The 21,189-nt window shown below is 42.3% G+C and overlaps 2 protein-coding genes across 3 annotated transcripts; one reads left to right on the top strand and one right to left on the bottom strand.

Annotated features, from left to right (window-relative positions):
- Positions 1 to 713: 713 nt before the first annotated feature.
- On the top strand, positions 714 to 3,139 carry LOC108703510 (neurosecretory protein VGF). Its single transcript, XM_018239677.2, has one exon. It carries the CDS (start codon positions 746 to 748, stop codon positions 2,444 to 2,446), a length of 1,701 nt encoding a protein of 566 aa, XP_018095166.2. The 5' UTR covers positions 714 to 745; the 3' UTR covers positions 2,447 to 3,139.
- Positions 3,140 to 10,737: 7,598 nt separating this feature from the next.
- On the bottom strand, positions 10,738 to 19,551 carry ap1s1.S (adaptor related protein complex 1 subunit sigma 1 S homeolog). Of its 2 annotated transcripts, none has more exons than XM_018239675.2 (5): positions 19,401 to 19,551; positions 15,964 to 16,142; positions 13,987 to 14,095; positions 12,090 to 12,227; positions 10,738 to 11,267 (listed from the first exon to the last, which is right to left on the bottom strand). In XM_018239675.2, the coding sequence occupies exons 1-5, from the start codon at positions 19,401 to 19,403 to the stop codon at positions 11,220 to 11,222; spliced, it is 477 nt and encodes a 158-aa protein (XP_018095164.1). In that variant the 5' UTR covers positions 19,404 to 19,551; the 3' UTR covers positions 10,738 to 11,219. The 2 variants fall into 2 exon arrangements, with proteins under 2 accessions (XP_018095164.1, XP_018095165.1); XM_018239676.2 differs by lacking the exon at positions 19,401 to 19,551 and adding an exon at positions 19,113 to 19,307.
- Between the last annotated feature and the right edge of the window lie 1,638 nt (positions 19,552 to 21,189).

The raw sequence follows: 21,189 nt of genomic DNA, 5'->3' as shown, positions 1-21,189 counted from the left end.
AAAGGTTCTGCCTACACCACCCTGATGGTGGGGGGGGGGGAAGGAGAAAGGAGAGAAATTGTGTAAGGGAATCCCAGGCTGTGCTCAGCTGACAGAGAAAATGTGAATGCGAAATAAGACCTTCATCCGTATTGTTTCTAGAACGATTGGATGTTCTCTATGATATACGGTATAAAGGGAGGAGGGATGATTTGGGAGAGATCCTCAGGATTCCCTCATTGGGACTCCCTCACTCTCTCTCATGCCTCCACTCCCACCCACGCAAGTCTCTGTCTCCCTGCGTTCTGTCTGTGCCTCCCTTCTCTCCTACGCTTCTCTCCCCGCCAGGCAAACATTTCCAAGAAGAGGTTGGTCTGCAATGTAAGCAAAAAAGAAAAGTCGTATTCAGTAATACATTTCTCCGCCAATAAAATTTTCTTTCTCTCTTTTCTCTTTCTCTCCTTCCATTCACTTCATTTTCCATTTACCCATATTTTATTTGGAACTCGTCTTTGTATTTTTTTCCTGCCCTCTAGAAATGTTTCAAGCTCCCCCTCTCCTGCTAACCCTTTCCCTTACCATCCTACATTTCCACTTCTATAATGCCATTCCTGTTGGGGAGGAGCAGAGACATCAGCCTATACATCAGAATGCTCATGACAGCCCTGCTTATCCCTCTGAAGCTGTAGATCATCAGGAAGCATCTTTACTTCCCAGAAGCCAGCATGAGAAGAGGGAGGGCAATGATGAGCGTGAATCCACACAAATGCTTCCTGCAACAATGCCAGATGAGGGAGATGAATTGTTTAAAGATATCAGTCCAAAGGCCTTGGCTGCTGTCTTGCTACAAGCCCTTAATTCAGACGGGGAAGAGCAGACCCCTTCAACCTCGCCAGAGAGAACTCCCCCTGGAGATCACAAAGCCTTAAAAGATGAGAAAGAGGATGGTCTGACAGAGAGAGTAAAGACCAGATCACAAAGTTTAGAAAGGGAGGATGAGTTAAGAGAAGATGCAAAGGTGGGGAATGAAGAAGACTTAGAAAGTGTGAAGTCACTGTTGCAAGAGTTTGAGAGTTTTCAGTCCCCACCTAAAGCAGAGCAAGAAATTGAACAGCAAACAAGATCTGATAGTGATGACTTAGAAGAGCTAAAGGAGCTTCTAGGTATAGGAAGTGAAATAGAAGAGGAAAAAAGGTCCCCGATCCAACCTGATGCAGAATCATCCAAAAAATGGGGAGAAGAAGAAGAAAGTGATAATCTAGCTGGTGTTGCTCAAGACCTTCTGCTACAATATGTCCTGAATGGAGCTGAAAATGAAGAAGAGCAGGGTAAGGAAGAAAAGAACCAAGAGCAGGAAGGTAGCGAAGAAGCAGCTGATTACCAAGGAGGAGACTTTGTTGAAGGTCAGAGGCCTATGTTTGAAGATGAGGAAGATGCTAATATCCTAGAGAAAAGATCAAATGATGACGATGATGATGAGATTGATCCTCAAACCATTGACAAGTTGATTGAGCTCTCCAGTCGCCTGCATCTTCCAGCCGATGATGTTGTTGATATCATAGCTGATGTTGAAAGGAGGAAAAGGAGAAGGATGAAAAAGAAGAAGGCAAGAGATGACTTCCTTGGAAGAAAGGAAAGGACAAGAGCCCCACCACAATCTTGGCCAGACACCCCAAAACCTGCCTATTATCCCAGGAGAAGGCTGGAACAAGAGCCAGTCTGGAATAAAGTGCAAGATCCAGTCTGGAACAAGGTTCCTGAACCAATTTGGAGTAAGAAAAAGGAGCCAAGATGGAATAAATGGGCAGATCCCAATTGGAATAAGCTGCAGGAACCAAGATGGGATAAAGTGCAACAACCAAGCTGGAACAAAGTGCAACAGCCAAGCTGGAATAAAGTGCAACAACCAAGCTGGAATATAGTACAACAACCAAGCTGGAAAAAGATGCAAGAGCCAAACTGGAAAAAGATGCAAGACCCAAACTGGAATAAGGTGCAAGATTACGGGAATAAGGTGCAAGATTCCTACGGGAATAAGGTGCAAGATTCCAACTGGAATAAGGTGCAAGATTCAAACTGGAATAAGGTGCAAGATTCAAACTGGAATAAGGTGCATGATTCAAGCTGGAACAAGTTGCCAGAATCCAGTTGGAATGAGATAGAAAAGCCAAGCTGGAATAAAGCACAAAAATCAAGTTGGGATAATATGGAAGACTCAAGCTGGAATAAGGTGAAACAGCCAAGCTGGAAAAAATTTATGCAGCCACCTCCCCGCAGATATCGCACACGCCCTTCTTCATTCTCAAATTATATCCGTCCTAGGGCTTTCCAGTCTCCCCCAAGATATTACTACAAACCTCCTCCTCCACAGATCGATGATTATTTTGATGAAGACAAGGCTAGGCAGGAGGAGATGGAGAATTACATTGAAAGGCTCCTGCTGACCCATCCTGAGGTCTTCCAGTGATTTGTCCCAAGTTGTTGTCCCATAGAATACAACTCAACAACTCAACCCAGCTATTGAATCCAACTCAACTACATTGAACATGACTCAACTGAGCAAGATATTTATCTTTCCAAACCAGTCAGTTGCATCCTTTCTGCACAACTCAAGTGATCTTATGCCCACCACAATATATATATAAAACCGAGTGCCTGAAAATGTGCATCAACCAACTTGCCCTTGGTGATACCACAACAAACCGACAAAACCAGTGATGTTTCCTTAAAATGACAGAACAACTGCACGGACAATGAAAACCCCACCTTAAGAGTAATAGAAAAACAAAAGACTGGATCACTGAAACACCTGCATTTTTCAGATTAACCTGTGATACTTCTAAAAACTTTTTTTCTGAAATCTGGTGCAATTTTGGGCAACTATGTGCTCTGGGGCAGATATTCATCACAGTCAATATTCAGTAGTTCCTAAGAGAACGGACCAAATTACAATCTCCTAAACCAGATCTAGGCCCTTCCTACTCCATAAATATATATATATATATATCTAAAAGAAAATGAATAATAAGAGTAATTTGCACTAAAGAGGTTTTGCTTTGGGACGTGCAGAATCGTCCATGTTGTTGAGACCTCTTTAAAGGAGAAGTTCACTTTAACTACATTTTCAGTGTTTCTACATCGAAGTTAGACTGACAGTCAAGAGGAGGTTTTATACTTATTTGCCTTTTGTAGTCTGCCTCTCTCCAGAAATAAAACAATAGGGTCAATACGGGTAGTTTCCGAAGACCCTGTATAGAAGTGCAAGAGCACTAAGGGGCACCAGAGCTCTTGCAGACAAGTGCAACTAACGGAAGGATTTTGGCATTGGCACAAACCCCATCACTATATATCACTTCAGCCCTAGGATCGGATCACAAAGAGAAGTATATGGTTTTTTAAACATGACATCTGGCTGCCTTTTGTTCAAATATCGATTGGAAGCCTATCGGAGGCCCCCATACACTGCCCAATAAGCTGCAGACTTAATCTGTTGACAGCCTATATCGGCCAGTGTATGACCACCTTTACGGTGCTGAAGCTGGGTCTCCTACATGTCTCCTCTCATGAATGCAGCTCTGCAAAATGCAAGCAGCCCTGTATTCATGAGTGCGGTTGAAGGTTCCTATGCTCCATAATGAATAACAGAGACCTAATACGGTTACAAAGTGCATATAAACAGCAGATTGTGCCTGTTTTTTTGCACTTTGCACCCAGCCTTAAACTTTAGAATGTGTTTAGCAACTGGAATTAAATTGGCTTGTTTTATTGTTATTAATTCAGCCCCCCCCCCATTGATCACCCACCAATGCCTCATTGCTGGTGTCAGTAAACCTAGCAACCAGATAGTAAACCTAGCAACCATACAGCACTTTAAAAGGCAAACATGAAACCTACGAAAAAAAGGAAAACATTGGAAACCCTACAGACCAACTGCAGTCGTTGTTGACATCACACTAAAATTTACTCTTAAATTGAACTTCTCCTTGAAATCTTCAGTTGACGGACAGGAGCGACAGATCTTGACAAGTGACCGCTTTCTTCCGCAACTGAGGAGCTATTATTAATGATACTGTTGCAACCGGGTGAGATGGCAGTACCCCTGCCAACTCGCTCACTTTTTGAGCACAATATTTGTAATTATACCCAAAAACCACAAAAAAGAAAAAAAATATATGATTTGAAAGAATCTCTTCATTTGGGGGGTACACAGTCCCCTACTGGGCCCTCAAGTTCCTGCCTGACATTGCCTCCTGGATTCACTCAGTTTGCATGTTCCCCTTCTCCATTCCCTTCAGTGTCTTGGCTGCTGTGGCCCTCTCTGTGATGCTGTCGATGTTACCTTGCTAATAAAGAGCTTTCTCTCCTCTCCTGTTTGTACATATCACATAAATACTTTTTGCTAAGAAAATAAAGCTGACTATTTTATTACGAGTTATGGTTGTTATTTGGCCTGCGAAGGAATCCCAGGCCTCGGGGAAACCGATAAAGAGTAGAAGAGTTTTGTTTCAATGGACCATTGAAGTGGTTCCTGGAGTCCTGATCCTCCTTAGGCCTGGTGGTACAGTGCCACAATTAGTGTGATCCAACCTTCCTGTAGGACGGTAGGGCATCAAAAAGAGTGGCCAAAGGGTGGTACAGTCAAACATACGGAAGGCACTTTGCCCAGGTCCCATTAGCCATTGTAGAAGATCATATGGTTCCTTTTATCATTCTAAACGGCCCATTAAAAGTGTGATGGGTACCTATGATGAACATCATCAAAACAACAAAAATGTATTGGTTACTGAAACACAAAGTATACAGTTATTTAGGAACTTGGCCAAGGTCCAACTGTCAACAAAAATTTCTGCAAAGGGGAAATATTCCTGTACAAATTGACAGGTTTTACAATTCCAAGAAACCAGCAGAAGTAACCTTAGATACTGACCTTTGCAATATTCAAATGCTTAAAAGAGTGCAGCTTGGCCTGTGCCAAGATGGTTTCATATTTTTTCTTGGTAGAACTGCAAAGGGACTTACTTTTTTTCTAGGGTGTTAAAGTCATACATAGACTAGAGTTAGTCTTACATCATGGTAGTTACAGAATATATGCCTTTATATCTAAGAGACTACCCAGAACCAGTTGTTTTCATATGTAAGGTATCTGATCATTTGCCCATGCATTGCTGCTCTTAATAGTATACTGTATATACTTGGTGTGACTTACTGCTAGCCTTGTATAAACCAATAACCCCCACTGACTATTTGTGAGATAACAGGCAGCTCCTTATGACCCCAACTATCGAACAATGTAGGGCTCTATAAAACATTGCTTCATCTAAATAAACGGTTTTCCTAAAATTATAATTTTTTTAGTAGTATGGGTCATTGGGAAATCATTAATAGAAGCGGCCATTTTAAGAACTAAGAGCCGCCCCCTGGGACCATACAATTCACGGTGCTCACAAACATGTTAGGTCACATGAGCCAATTAATGGACAAAGTTCTGTCTTTTACCCCCTCACATCTTCCTGTTCCAGTTAGAGCTGCAGTATTTCTGGTCAGGTGGTCTCTGAGGCAGCACACAGACCATGGCAAAATGGTGGCTCATGGGAAAAGATGTAAAAGGGCAATATTTACTGATATCAATATTGCAGTTTGGTAAGTCTTCAACAGGCCTCTTAATATGATATAAACTATCTGTCGGCTTAGTATTCATTTGGTGGTATAGTCATCCTTTAAATAGGGTGGGTTTATGCTACTAAGGAACACTGAAGGGATAAGTCATTGTAAAGAAGGTAACATGAAAATCTCCCTAAGGGAGAGGAAATATTAATCATCCCTCCCTAAACAGAGCTTATAGTCAAAACTAGAGTTGGACTAGCCCACCGGAACCCTACTCAGTTTGTCGTCTGCAATCTCTTTTATACTGTGTCCACACTTCTCCAGCAATATCAGAGTTAGATGTTGCCTGCAGCACACCAATTTGGGCCAGGTCAGAGTTGGAAGAGGGTGGGTTAGGGTTGGAGTGGGTGTGTATGCAAATATATGTAGGCATGCAAGAATGCACTGGTGGATGGTCATCAGCAGTTCCCAGTCCACCGCTAGTCAAAGTACCATTGGAACCCCAACTGGAAGATGAGTCAGTCTGGAAAAAGTAGGTTGAGGGGTCACAACAGACCACAGATTGTGCCAACCATGTCTGGGACCTACATTAGCACAATTGAGTTGCACACAGCCTCAGTATAATCTAGCCACAATATCTATCGAGGGTTGGAGAAGGATTGACATAAAGCTCCACACCTGGAATTTACTGTGAGACCAGTCAACATTAATTAAACAGTAGTTTAATATTCCTTAAAGGTCCTCTACTGCCACAACAGTTTGCTCTTTAGTACAGATTCTACCTATGGCTGGAGCTCTATTAGAAGAAGGCAACACTTTCTCCAAACCTGAAATTAGATATCGAGCAAGTATCTTAGGCTTGATGCATGCAGGGATGAAAGTTTCAAGACTTTTTGAAGACTTTCATAGCATGCCACTGGTTATTAATGAAATAATCCTGCCCTATAGAGACTTTAAGCATTTTCCTTGACCAGGAGCAGAGTAGATCAGAGTAAAGGGGAAGGGTACTGCACAGTGAGAGGGAAAGTATTTTAGGCGTTCAAGTACATGCAGTGGGGGTCACTGATGCTGGTAGTTACTCCGCCATGTAATGCTGGATACTACTTTGCAATTTAATGTTTGGCGGTCAGTGTCATTTGATGCTGGAAGTTATCATTTAATGTTGGGTGGTCAGTGCCTTGCTGTTTGGGTGTAGTAACATGAGCATGGCTTAATGTTGCTGCACCATTTTGCGACCTTACATTGCCAGCTTCTGGTTTTATAGGTGTGCACCTGCTCTGCCCCTTTTGGGACATCATCATGAGCGTGTACAAGGTGTGTATCACACTTTCCCATAGTAAATGAGGGTTTTTGGATAATTAGCTTTCCAAAGAATGCAATGACATCCTTCAATTTCAGCAGTTTCACTTTCTTGGCTCCAGCACTACCAAGATACAGTATTTGCAAGGGTGGTCTGGGGCCATGTCTTAGATTCCTGGAGCCAGTGCTGTCGAACTTATCCCGTAGAATGGGCCGAAGATTTCCCATACAGCTTATTTGAGGGCCGGAGTACATTAAAATGATGTTATACAACGAAGTCTATGGAGTCTTTGAGCAGACTGAAGGGACCAGAAAATTCTTTTGAAGGCCACATCCAGCCCACGAGCCTCCAGTTGGGTATCGCTGCCTGAAGCTGTAGTTCTGGAGCGTAGACCACCACTATATGGACTGCCAGCATGCTCTAACAGACTATGATTCAACCTGTTATGATTTGCAATAGCTCCCGACAATATTTAAACAGAGCGGTTGTTAGTTTTCTATAATAACCACCCATCCCTCCTTGACCTCCTAGTAACTTAATTAAAATTTAATTCTGCATCTTGCCCTGAGGGGCTATAGCTTATACATCTTCAAACTGTATCTATCGTCCTGGTTTCTATTGTTACTGAAACACTCTTGGTCTCATGCTCGGTGTCCTGCATTAAAGAATAAGTAAATCTTAAAAATAAGTGAATGAAAAATTGATGAGGGGGCTATCCTAAGCACTTTTGTAATTTATATTCATTATTTATTTATTTTTTTGATTCCAAGATATTAAGGGATACATACAGTATGCTGTTAATATGAATAATTTTGTTACAACAGCACCACCTGCTGATCAGTTTCTGACCATTCTGACAACCAAGTAATCAATATTAATTTTGTTACAACAGCACCAGTTTCCCACCAGTCTGACCACCAAGTAGTCAAGGAAGTTGTAAGGAGAAAGAAATTAGCTGCTCTGACGTTCTTCTGCTTAGGAATAAAATGAGAAACCTTTCTCACATCTTTTCTAAGCAGAAGAACATCAGAGCAGCCTCTTTCTTTCTCCTGACAACTTCCTTGACTACTTGGTGGTCAGACTGGTGGGAAAATGACCAGCAGGTGGCGCTGTTGTAACAAAATTCATTCATATTAACAGTACATGTATCACTATGAAGTGACCTATACTAGATATAAAGTACATGTATCCCTTAATATCTTGGAATCAAAAGAAAATAAATAATAAATGTAAAATACAAAAGTGCTTAGAATAGCAACCTCATCAATTTTACATTCACTTATTTTAAAGGTTTTCTCTGATCCTTTAAATGTGCTTTTTCTTTTATTCCTAAAGGGGGACTTTGGCCCACAGTACAGCTTGCATGTGAATGCAGACCTAGCAATTAGTGCAAGGAGGCCTTAGGCTGTCTCTAGGTTCACCCCACACAGCTCATCAGGGGTCAAACACCCTGTAGAGCTGACAATGTCATATGGCAGACGTTAGCATCACAAGCCATGCAGTCTGTATAAAGAGAGTGCATCCAGGTCTCAACGTAATCTCAATTATTTACAGTCAGCCTAGCAGCCAAATGTGAGCTGTTATTTACCGCCCTTTTTAACTTAGAAAATTCCAACACACTAGGGGCTTATTCCACCCATACGTCTAATACAACTCACTCTCATATTAATGTAGATTTCCTTTTTCTTTGTAATAACAACAGTAACTTGTACTTGATCCCATCTAAGATATAATTAATCCTTATTGGAGGCAAAACATTAAGGTATGGAGATCCAAATTACGGAAAGGTCCCTTACCCAGAAACCCCTAGGTCCTGAGCATTCTGGACACCATTTTAAGAAAATATTTCTTACAATAAAACCACACCAGCAGGTATGTACTCAATACCATGTGTTCAGCACAGTTTAGCAGGAACAGCATCTTACAAAAGAATTCGGTCAGGATTTTTATGATGTAGTTTTTATGTCTAAATGACACTGTTTACACTGCAAATAATTCACTGTACAATATAAAATGTCATTCCTGAACCAGCAAGTGTATTTAGTTGTAATATTGGTGTGTAGGTGCATCTCAGGTCATTTTGCCTGGTCATGTGATTTCAGAAAGAGCCAGCACTTTAGGATGGAACTGCTTTCTGGCAGGCTGTTGTTTCTCCTACTCAATGTAACTGAATGTGTCTCAGTGGGACCTGGATTTTACTATTGAGTGCTGTTCTTAGATCTACCAGGCAGCTGTTAGCTTGTGTTAGGGAGCTGCTATCTGGTTACCTTTGTTCTGTTGTTAAGCTGCTGAGGGGTGATATCACTCCAACCTGCAGTACAGCAGTAAAGAGTGATTGAAGTTTATCAGAGCACAAGCCACATGACTGGGGGCAGCTGGGAAACTGACAATATGTCTAGCCCCATGTCAGATTTCAAAATTAAATATAAAAAAATCAATTTGCTCTTTTGAGAAACAGATTTCAATGCAGAATTCTGCTGGAGCAGCACTATTAACTGATGTGTTTTGAAGAAAACATTTTTCCCATGACAGTATCCATCAAACCTTTAAAGAGGAACTATTGCGAAAATGAAAATGTAATATAAGCTTCATCATACTGAAATAAGAAACTTTCTTAATACAATCAATTAAATATTCTGTACTGTTTCTGAAATAATCAAGTTTATCTTCACTATTCCTCTCTCAGCATCTGTTTCTCTTCATTCTGTCTTCATTCAGCAGTTGGGTGTCACATATTCACTGACAGTTACATCCAATATATCTTATAGGGGGGCTCCTTTTGCCTAGAAGATGTATTAAAGAACTTGACGATTCACCATCTAAAACCTGTCGGATTGCTGTTTGAGTCAATGGGAGAGGTCCCGGGATCATTTTGCAGCCTTCCTGACATTAAAACTCAAATCTAGTTTTTTTAAATTCGAAACGAATTCTATTCGTGATTTCGGGTCAATTCAATTCATCAGAGTTTTAAAAATCAGATTTTATTAATAAATATCCATTCGTCTAATTTCGAGGCGTTTTTTTTTTTAAACTCGCATGTATTTGAAATTCGCCCTTTGATAAATGTGCCTCCAAGTGTGCAAACAAGTTCACCAGCATGTGATCGTCTGTGCAGAGATACAGAAATGGAATTACGTCAGAATGGAGAGGTGTGAGTGTGTGATCAGGAGTAGGAAGGTGCGGCTGAGCGATTGGTCCCTTTTCACATTGTTATCATACTGCAGAGAGCACGAACACACACGTTAAAGGAATTCTACCATGATTTTTATGATGTCGTTTTTATTTCTAAATGACACTGTTTACACTGCAAATAATTCACTGTACAATATAAAATGTCATTCCTGAACCAGCAAGTGTATTTTTTAGTTGTAATATTGGTGTGTAGGTGCATCTCAGGTCATTTTGCCTGGTCATGTGATTTCAGAAAGATCCAGCACTTTAGGATGGAACTGCTTTCTGGCTGGCTGTTGTTTCTCCTACTCAATGTAACTGAATGTGTCTCAGTGGGACCTGGATTTTACTATTGAGTGTTGTTCTCAGATCTACCAGGCAGCTGTTATCTTGTGTTAGGGAGCTGCTATCTGGTTACCTTCCCATTGTTCTGTTTTTAGGCTGCTGGGGAGAAAGGGACGGGTTGATATTAGTGATGTGTGGGCCGGCCCAATACCTGCGGGTTTGGGTCGACCTCGCACTCTTCCTCGCGGGCAGGTGTGGGTTGAGCTCTTCTGCTGCTCTCCCTGCCCACCACCGTCAAATGCTGGCTTCGTCTTTTATAGACACTGTGCCTGTTCACCCCGCCCCTTTTGTGACATCATCGGCGGGGTGTGTTGGCACGGGTCTTTAAAAGCAACACGCAAGTCGGATGCGAACGGGGGCCTAAGGGAGGGCAGGTTAGGGAAATCCAGACCAGCACATCATTGATATCAGTCCAACTTGCAGTACAGCAGTAAAGAGAGACTGAAGTTTATTAGAGCACAAGTCACATGACTGGGGCAGCTGGGAAACTGACAATATGTCGAGCCCCATGTCAGATTTCAAAATTGAATATAAACAAAAACTGTTTGCTCTTTTGAGAAACAGATTTCAGTGCAGAATTCTGCTGGAGCAGCACTATTAACTAATGCGTTTTTTTTAAAAAATATAATTTTTCCCATGACAGCATCCCTTTAAGACACACATACCTATACGAACTCCTACATGGCAGTGGTCAGTGTGTGCGAGAGAAGGAATAAAGGGGGGGGGGGGGAGAATGTTAAAGTGTTTAAAGAGTTGCAACGATTGAAAGGGTGGGAATGTCGCAGTAATGGGGAGGGGAGGAATGTGGGGTCTCTGTGTTTCAAGCCAGTCCCATCTCCTCTAGAACGCTGCGTGGTGACTCATCCTCCTGCAGAGACGGAGAGAACAAGTGTACAGGGGTCAGATGGAGAGAAGAGAGAAATATAAAATAGAGATGTGCTAAAGCAAACCCTTATATTTCCTAGTGTGCCGCATTTATTCCTCCTCTTCATCAGTTCTGGAGTCATTCCGGACCCACTTCTAAACCTCACACGTTCACTGCTCCAACCTGCTTCTCTAGTCACTTTGGGCTCACTTTCTGCTCCATCTTTCAGTCTTCTATCCCCACATTTAAATATTCATTTCTCCATCTTGAACTTTGCTCCTTTTGCAAATTCTCCGTGACACAACCTGAAACTTCCGATCTCTTTATCACAGCCGCAAGCCTCTACTCTCTCATCAATTTCCATTATTTATTTATTTTTTTGCCTTCATTTATATAATGCACATTCTACTGATCATTAACCCCCACCATCCTGAGCCCCTCTCCCTCCCACCAGAACTCCAGTGTAGAAATGTCTTGCTCTGCAAGCGAGTGGGTGGGAGTCAGTGAGCTGTGACAGGACAAGAGAGATGTGTGATTCATCCACTGCAGAGAATGGGTGGGGGGGAGAAAGAGCAAAGCAAGGAGAGCGCGGGAGACACAAAGGAGGGAAGAAAAGACACAAAACAAGCAGAGACATAAAAAGACGCCGCAAGCAGAGGACTTCGATGTACAAATGGGAGAATAAAAGCTTGTCAGTGATATGAAAAAAAAAAGAGAACGTGACCTGAAAAGGTGAGAGAGAGAGAAGAAAGTAGACGCCTTTCCCTTGCGATTCTTTCTCTCTTCCTTTCAGTTAAAGACAACTGTTACTTTCTCTGTCCTCACCTCCTGCAGCATGTCGGACTGCTCGATGGCCTTCAAGACGCTTTTCTTGGACGTATCCTGGATTTCGCCTCCCATCAGGAACTCGTCCAGGATGAAATAAGCCTTCTCAAAATTAAATATAATATCCAGCTCGCACACCTGCAGGAAGTAGGGGGTAGGAAACAGAAGAATGAGGTCTGTTAGAGAATAAAGTAACTGGTTAGAGAAAAGGTAGAAAAACGGAGAAGCAAGAAAGAAAGAAAGAAGTAGGGAAGGAATCAGGAAGGGATGGAGGTACAGAGATAAGCAACGTGTCACAAAGAATAACAAACACTGGTTGCTTCTATGTACACTAATGTGAATTAAGTAGCGGCCTCATTGTTATACTGCATATTTAAAGGGGAACTATTGCGAAAATAAAAATGTAATATAAGCTTCAGCATACTGAAATAAGAAACTTTCTAAATACAATCAATTAAATATTCTGCATTGTTTCTGAAATAATCAAGTTTATCTTCACTATCCCTCTCTCAGCATCTGTTTCTCTTCATTCTCTCTTCATGCAGCAGTTGGGTGTCAGATATTCACTGACAGTTACATCCAATATATCTTATAGGGGGGCTCCTTTTGCCTAGAAGATGTATTAGAGCTCACTCAACTGATTCCAGTACAAACAAAATAACTGCCTTTTGCACAAATCCTGCATGTAGAGAGACATGATGTCTAGTGAGTTTAATAGAGTGAGCTCTAATACATCTTCTAGGCAAAGAGAGCCCCCTATAAGATATATTGGATCTAACTGTCAATGAATATCTGACACCCAACTGCTGCATGAAGAGAGAATAAAGAGAAACAGATGCTGAGAGAGGAATAGTGAAGATAAACTTGATTATTTCTGAAACGCTACAGAATTTTTAATTGACTGTATTTAGAAAGTTTCTTATTTCAGTATGATGAAGCTTATATTAAATTTTCATTTTCGCAATACTTCCCCTTTAAACAGAATGTAGGCTGAGATATTTAGAGGTGACGTGGGGAGCATAATTATAGCATCCTCTTGTATAGCACAAGCTACATTTGACTGGGTCCGTGACCACGGACTAATGGCACCTACAGAGAGTCTACGTTATTGGGCTATTATTAAGCCTGATTAAGCCCTGATGTGGTCCGCATCATCCTTTCTATTTATTTCGCAAAGTTTAGGACTCTACCACCAAGTAGTCAAGGAAGTTGTCAGGAGAAAGAAAGAGGCTGCTCTGATGTTCTTCTGCTTAGGAAAAGAATTAGAAACCCTTCTCACATCTTTCCTAAGCAGAAGAACATCAGCCTCTTTCTTTCTCCTGACAACTTCCTTGACTACTTGGTGGTCAGACTGGTGGGAAACTGACCAGCAGGTGGCGCTGTTGTAACAAAATTCATTCGTATTAACAGCACAGGTATCCCTTAATATCTTGGAATCAAAACAAAATAAATAATAAATGTATCTTATCCTTTAAACTTGACTGAATGAAGATTTTGGACATGTCAGTATTCAACATGTGGCCTTGCGGTTACAGCTACAAATCCTAGTACATCGTCATGCTGGAACTTGTAGCTGAACAGGCAGAAGGCTATAGTGTGGGCAACACCATTCTGAAATAAAATAGGGGAAGGCAGACAAAGAAGAGTATAAAATGAAAAGCATAGACAGACAGACAGACACCCATATGAGAAGCACAAGGGCAGAAAGTAGTGCACATGCTAATAACACAGATTTCATAAGGTGAGGATTACATGCACAGACTGTGATCTCTGCTAAAGCTAATTAGCAAAGAATAATGCCTGGGAAGGAGATTAGTCACAGCCCCCCACTGACTGAATGTTCTTTCCTTTGGCTCCTCTATCTGCCCACCCGCCCCCTTGTCTAGGTCAAACTCACGCTGCCAAAATATTTGTCCAGGAGTTCGACGTATCGGTGTATGAGTTCCAGGGTCAGCAACTCATTATCCTGATCTTCAACAGCACAGCAGAAATACAGACTGGCGTATCTGGAAAGAATAGAGAGGGTTAGCGCCAAGAGTAAGGAAAATATAAAGATTCGGGGAGATTAAGTAGCCCAGGTGACAAATCGCCTCTTCTTCGGGCGAATAATTTCCCCGAAAAGCCTTCCCACCGGCTAGAATCTAAATCGCCAGCAGGGTGGCACTTAGAGAGCTTCGTTTTCCGAAGTTGCCCAAAGTTTCCTCGTGAGGCGACTTCGGAAAACGAATCGCTCCGAGTGCCATCCCACGGGCGATTTACATTTTAGCTGGCGGGAGGCAGTTCGGGGAGATTAGTCATCCTGAAGAAGAGGAGATTTGTCACTGGGCGACTAATCTCCCCCCGAATTTAAGCAAGTGTCTCTGCCCTTAGTTCCCCGGCAATAAATTGCCTCATCTTCGGGACTAATTTCCCCAAACTGCTTCGCGCTGGCTAGAATCTAAATCACCGGTGGGATGGAACTCGGAGTGATTCGTTTTCTGAAGTCGTCCGAAGTTTCCTCGTGAGGCAACTTCGGAAAACGAAGCCTCCGAGTGCCATGCCTCCAGGATTTAGATTCTAGCCGGCGGGAGGCAGTTTGGGGAAATTAGTTGCCCAAATAGAAGAGGCAATTTATTGCCGGCCGACTACCTCTCCTCGAATCTTTGCGTCTGTCTCTGCCCTAAAGCTCACAATGAGACGCGTGTATGTTTATTTTTATTCTTTACTTACATATTAATATAGTGCCGCTTGTATACTCAGCACAATGCATTCATACAGACAAAAATGGAACAGATATCACTGTACAGAATGACATCCAAGGTAAAAGGGGAATTATCGCAAAATGAAAATGTAATATAACCTTCAGCATACTGAAATAAGAATTTTATTATTATTATTACTATTATTATTGCATAGTATATACAGCCGAAGTACTTCCCCCCCCCCTTTATCAAGGGGACAGAAATGTCGGTTGTAGTAACTATGCAATAATGTATCTTTTTTTTGACACTGCAAGACCCTTGGTGTTGGCCTTTGATTTATAATAAAAAAAAGGGCCTAATGTGGGCCAAAAAGTTGGATACACAGCTGCACGAAAGAAAATAAGTTTGATTTTGAAGAATATATATATATATATATATATATATATATATGGCCAAGACTGAGCTCATGGTCTTTCCACCCAAACCGAGCCCTTTCACCATTACTATTGATGGCATGACTATTAACCTGGTTAACTCGGCACGCTGCTTAGGGGTCATCTTTGACCAGTCCCTCTCTTTCACTAATTATATTAATAATACTGCCAAAACCTGGCCAGAATATAGCCAAGATATGCCCATTTCTTTCACAAACAACAGCCAAAACACTAATCCATGCCCTTATCTTATTCAGTCAGTTTCCCACCAGTCTGACCAGCAAGTAGTCAAGGAAGTTGTCAGGAGAAAGAAAGAGGCTGCTCTGATGTTCTTCTGCTTAGGAAAATAATTAGAATCATCTCACATCTTTCCTAAGCAGAAGAACATCAGCCTCTTTCTTTCTCCTGACAACTTCCTTGACTACTTGCTGGTCAGACTGGTGGGAAACTGACCAGCAGGTGGCGCTGTTGTAACAAAATTCATTCATATTAACAGCACATGTATCCCTTAATATCTTGGAATCAAAAGAAAATAAATAATGAATGTAAATTACAAAATAGCACAATCAACAATTTTCCACTTATTTTAAAGGTTTATTATCCTTTAAGACCTAGAGCAGAGGCTGCCAACAGAACGGCCTCAGATACATTTTCTTGCTGCTATAGGCAAAATAAAAAGAAGACCAAATGGGACGTGATTGACAGCTGGACTCACCTCTTCTATGTAAAGGTGATTTTGACACCGCTTTATGTGCTCACCTTTTGTAGACAACTTTGAAGTCTCTCCATTCCAGGAAGCTGCACATTTTGGGTTTCCTGCTGAGCACGGTCTGCATGAGATCTCGCACCAGCTTCTTCTTGTCTCGTTCGGGGATGGCTACATACCACTTCTGCAACCGGAGCTTCCCTTGCCGGCTGAAGAGCAGCATAAACCTCATCTAAAAGTAGAGAAGGACATAAATAAATGTAAACATCAACTCTATTACAGTTACGACCTCTACTGGCGGAACGGGGCAGTGCATTTTTTTTGTAAACACTGCAGCAATGTGACTTCCTAATGATTGTCCATGAATGAGTACCATTGAGAAGCACGAATATGCATATTTAATTATTACATTCCTAAAACAGAGATGAATCATCCAGCGTCAGATGTTTTGCTGTAAGGCACATGAATCTGAAAATAGCCTCAGTCTGGCCTAGGACAAGCACCACCGATTCTAATGGACGGCTGCAAATTTCTTTGACAGCTGCAATTTTTTTTTTTGTGCCCTACTAGCAAAAAAATAACGGGGAAATAAAGCCGCCGGAGCCGTAACTGAATACAAGTGGTAATGAAAAGGGGAATAGATTGTGTCAGAAGCAAATTCAGGCTTGCAGTTGGTCTATTCAGCGACTTGTCAATGCACGAGCTGCGCCGCTAATAAAGGCTTTTAGAAAGGACTCGTTGTCATGTAGCGGGTTGGGAGGAAATCTTGAGTTTTTGCAGAGGAGCATTGAATACACAGGTGACTTGTAGAACCAGTTCTTCGCCTGGAATTCGGCTGTTGTGGACACAGAGTAAGAACAATGGTGGCCACAAGCTGCTGTTTGAGGACACAGGACAATCCAACAAACGTCTTGGCTGATGGTTCTTAAAGGGATACTGTCATGGGGAAATTTATTTTCCCTTCAAAACACATCAGTTAATAGTGCTGCTCCAGCAGAATTCTCCACTGAAATCCATTTCTCAAAAGAGCAAACTGATTTTTTTATATTTAATTTTGAAATTTGACATGGGGCTAGACATATTGTTCGTTTTGCAGCTGCCCACAGTCATGTGACTTGTGCTCTAATAGACTTCAGTCACGGTTTACTGCAAGTTGGAGTGATATCACCCCCCTCCCTTCAACCCCACCATCCCAGCAGCCTAACAACAGAACAATCGGAAGGTAACCAGATAACAGCTGCCTGGTAGATCTAAGAACAGCACTCAATAGTAAAATCCAGGTCCCACTGAGACACATTCAGTTACATTGAGAAGGAAAAACAGCAGCCTGCCAGAAAGCATTTCTCTCCTAAAGTGCTAGCTCTTTCTGAAATCACATGACCAGGTAAAATGACCTGAGATGCACCTACACACCAATATTACAAGTAAAAAGAATGTAATAGAATTTAAATCGCTGGCGGGATGGCACTCTGATCCCTTTTACGAAGTCGCCTGAGGATAATGTACCCCCTACTGTAAATGATAAGGATATTAGAAGTCACTGAGGGGTTGTTCTGTGACCATATAAAGGCACAAGGCTGCAGGCTGAGTTATACAGGGAACTCTGAGTATCACTCATGTATTATAAGGGATAATGTACCCCCTACTGTAAATGATAAGGATATTAGAAGTCACTGAGGGGTTGTTCTGTGACCATATAAAGGCACAAGGCTGCAGGCTGAGTTATACAGGGAACTGAGTATCACTCATGTATTATAAGAGATAATGTACCCCCTACTGTAAATGATAAGGATATTAGAAGTCACTGAGGGGTTGTTCTGTGACCATATAAAGGCACAAGGCTGCAGGCTGAGTAATACAGGGAACTCTGAGTATCACTCATGTATTATAAGGGATACTGTACCCCCTACTGTAAATGATAAGGATATTAGAAGTCACTGAGGGGTTGTTCTGTGACCATATAAAGGCACAAGGCTGCAGGCTGAGTTATACAGGGAACTCTGAGTATCACTCATGTATTATAAGGGATAATGTACCCCCTACTGTAAATGATAAGGATATTAGAAGTCACTGAGGGATTGTTCTGTGACCATATAAAGACACAAGGCTGCAGGCTGAGTAATACAGGGAACTCTGAGTATCACTCATGTATTATAAGGGATAATGTACCTCCTACTGTAAATGATAAGGATATTAGAAGTCACTGAGGGGTTGTTCTGTGACCATATAAAGGCACAAGGCTGTAGTCTGAGTTATACAGGGAACTCTGAGTATCACTCATGTATTATAAGGGATAATGTACCCCCTACTGTAAATGATAAGGATATTAGAAGTCACTGAGGGGTTGTTCTGTGACCATATAAAGGCACAAGGCTGCAGGCTGAGTTATACAGGGAACTCTGAGTATCACTCATGTATTGTAAGTGATAATGTACCCCCTACTGTAAATGATAAGGATATTAGAAGTCACTGAGAGGTTGTAATGTGGCCATATAAAGGCACAAGGCTGCAGGCTGAGTTATACAGGGAACTCTGAGTATCACTCATGTATTATAAGGGATAATGTACCCCCTACTGTAAATGATAAGGATATTAGAAGTCACTGAGGGGTTGTTCTGTGACCATATAAAGGAACAAGGCTGCAGGCTGAGTTATACAGGGAACTCTGAGTATCACTCATGTATTATAAGGGATAATGTACCCCCTACTGTAAATGATAAGGATATTAGAAGTCACTGAGAGGTTGTTCTGTGACCATATAAAGGCACAAGGCTGCAGGCTGAGTTATACAGGGAACTCTGAGTATCACTTATGTATTATAAGGGATAATGTACCCCCTACTGTAAATGATAAGGATATTAGAAGTCACTGAGGGGTTGTTCTGTGACCATATAAAGGCACAAGGCTGCAGGCTGAGTTATACAGGGAACTCTGAGTATCACTCATGTATTATAAGAGATAATGTACCCCCTACTGTAAATGATAAGGATATTAGAAGTCACTGAGGGGTTGTTCTGTGACCATATAAAGGCACAAGGCTGCAGGCTGAGTTATACACGGACTCAGGGAGTAAAGTTTGAGTGACAGACAGTAGAAGTCTTACAGAGAATGAAAGTAGATAGAAGTCAATAGAGAAATATAAATGTGAGTGACAGGAGGGATAAGACACACACAGAGGCCACATTGGCTCAGAGTTACTTACACCGCCGGTAAAGTTGTCACCTGGAAGCTCCCGGCCTCCTCGTCTTACTTAAAACCCTGACAGCACAGCCTCATCATCACGTAACCGCAGTGACGTCACGAGCACACGCAAGCGCGGTGACGCAACACGCAGCTGCTTTGCGGGACTAAAAAGCACGGACGACGTAACTCAGTATTTCGACAACAATCGGAAGGTGCTCGAGACACGGGCACCTGGGTCCTGCTCACTAATGACACCGCTGGCGCCGAATACGTTGAAATGCACAGCCCAATACTTCCCATTTCTCACCATCTTGCTGCCTGGCCTGTGTGTGTGGCTAGTGTTAGGCCTCGGTCCCCGGTCTCTAGTTGCACAGTGTCCGGACCTGGAGACTCCTCCCAGGCCTCACCCGTGAGGGGGGAGGGAATTCACCTGTTGCGCATGCGCACTAAAGACATTCGAGGCCATGCCAGGTATCGGCGCTTGGAATCATAGTGCGCATGTGCAGTGTTCTCTGGCGCCGACCGATGCGCGCTTTGTGTCCATGGTAACGGTCACAGACGTCAGCCGAAGTTTTGGGCGGGCTTTTGCCTCACCTTTGCTACGAGTTATTGCCTGAGTTTCCTTCAGAGAAATGAAAACTGAACATAGTTAGTGTGAGATGAGCTTAAATGTGTTTCATGAGGTAAATACCTTGTGATTTTAGAAGGCTTCACTTTTCAGAGGAATGAGTAAGGGCTGCTCGTGTGGAAAAAGCAACGCCGCTTAGTAACGTCAGGGCCGCCATCAGGGGACAAGTGGCTCGGGCATGAAGTGGGGCCCGGCAGTGCTGCAGTTTTGAAAAAAGCCATACGTGCGAACAGCCGAAATGCGGAAGTGCCGAGAACAGCCAAAGGACCCGAAGCCATGAAAACAGCCGATCTTATAAGGGGGCCCCTGACCATCAATAGCTTTTTATAACTTGTTTGTGGAGGGGTTACTTTTTTAGCGCTGATGTCTGTGTGGTCTTTGGGTGGGATGGAGTGGGGGGGATCTGGGGTGGGGCCCAGGGGGCCCCGAAAACTTTGTTGTACGGGGCCTCGTGATTTCTAATGGCAGCCCTGAGTAACATCCTCTGTGAGGCATAGGGTTGCCACCTTTTCAGGGAAAAAATACAGGCCCTCCTATATACTTATATTTTTCCCTATTAATAACATTGGTATCAACCAGGCTCGGACTGGCAATCTATGAGTTCTGGCAAATGCCAAAGGGGCTGCTGTAAGATGCCATAGACTGTTTAGGCCTCTCTGTACTTGAAATGTCAGGGCCTATTTTGACTCCCAGTCCAGACCTGGTATCAACCATCATTTTTACCGGCCAGGCCAGTAAAATACCAGCCCGGTGGCAATAGGCTTAAAGGAAAACTATACCCCGAAAATGAATACTTAAGCAACAGTTTATATCAAATTGAATGATATATTAAAGAATCTTACCAAACTGGAATATATATTTACATAAATATTGCCCTTTTACATTTTCTTGCCTTGAACCACCATTTCGTGACTCTATCTGTGCTGCCTCAGAGATCACCTGACCAGAAATACTACAACACTAACTGTAACAGGAAGAGATCACCTGACCAGAAATACTGCAGCTCTAACTGTAACAGGAAGAGATCACCTGACCAGAAATACTGCAGCTCTAACTGTAACTGGAAGAGATCACCTGACCAGAAATACTGCAGCTCTAACTGTAACTGGAAGAGATCACCTGACCAGAAACACTGCAGCTCTAACTGCAACAGGAAGAGATCACCTGACCAGAAATACTGCAGCTCTAACTGTAACAGGAAGAGATCACCTGACCAGAAATACTACAACACTAACTGTAACAGGAAGAAGTGAGGAAGCAAAAGGCAGAACTCTGTCTGTTAATTGGCTCATGTGACCTTACATGTGGTTTGTATGTGTGCAATGTGAATCCTACGATCTCAGGGGGCGGCCCTTATTTTTTAAAATGGCAATTTTCTATTTATGATTACCCAATGGCACATACTACTAAAAAAGTATATTATTATGATAATGGTTCATTTACATGAAGCAGGGTTTTACACATGAGC

This window comes from Xenopus laevis, chromosome 3S (genome assembly GCF_017654675.1).
Source record: "Xenopus laevis strain J_2021 chromosome 3S, Xenopus_laevis_v10.1, whole genome shotgun sequence".
Classification (NCBI taxonomy): Eukaryota; Metazoa; Chordata; class Amphibia; order Anura; family Pipidae; genus Xenopus; species Xenopus laevis.
This window is presented reverse-complemented; position numbering and strand designations above follow the sequence as displayed.

Coding starts and splice junctions, on each gene's coding strand:
- ap1s1.S (XM_018239675.2), bottom strand. Junction 12,228..13,986: donor TGGACAAATATTTTGGCAGC/GTGAGTTTGACC, acceptor TACTTCCTGCAG/GTGTGCGAGCTGGATATTAT. Junction 11,268..12,089: donor AGTCCGACATGCTGCAGGAG/GTGAGGACAGAG, acceptor CCGTCTCTGCAG/GAGGATGAGTCACCACGCAG.
- LOC108703510 (XM_018239677.2), top strand. CDS start 746: ATGCTTCCTGCAACAATGCCAGATGAGGGAGATGAATTGTTTAAAGAT.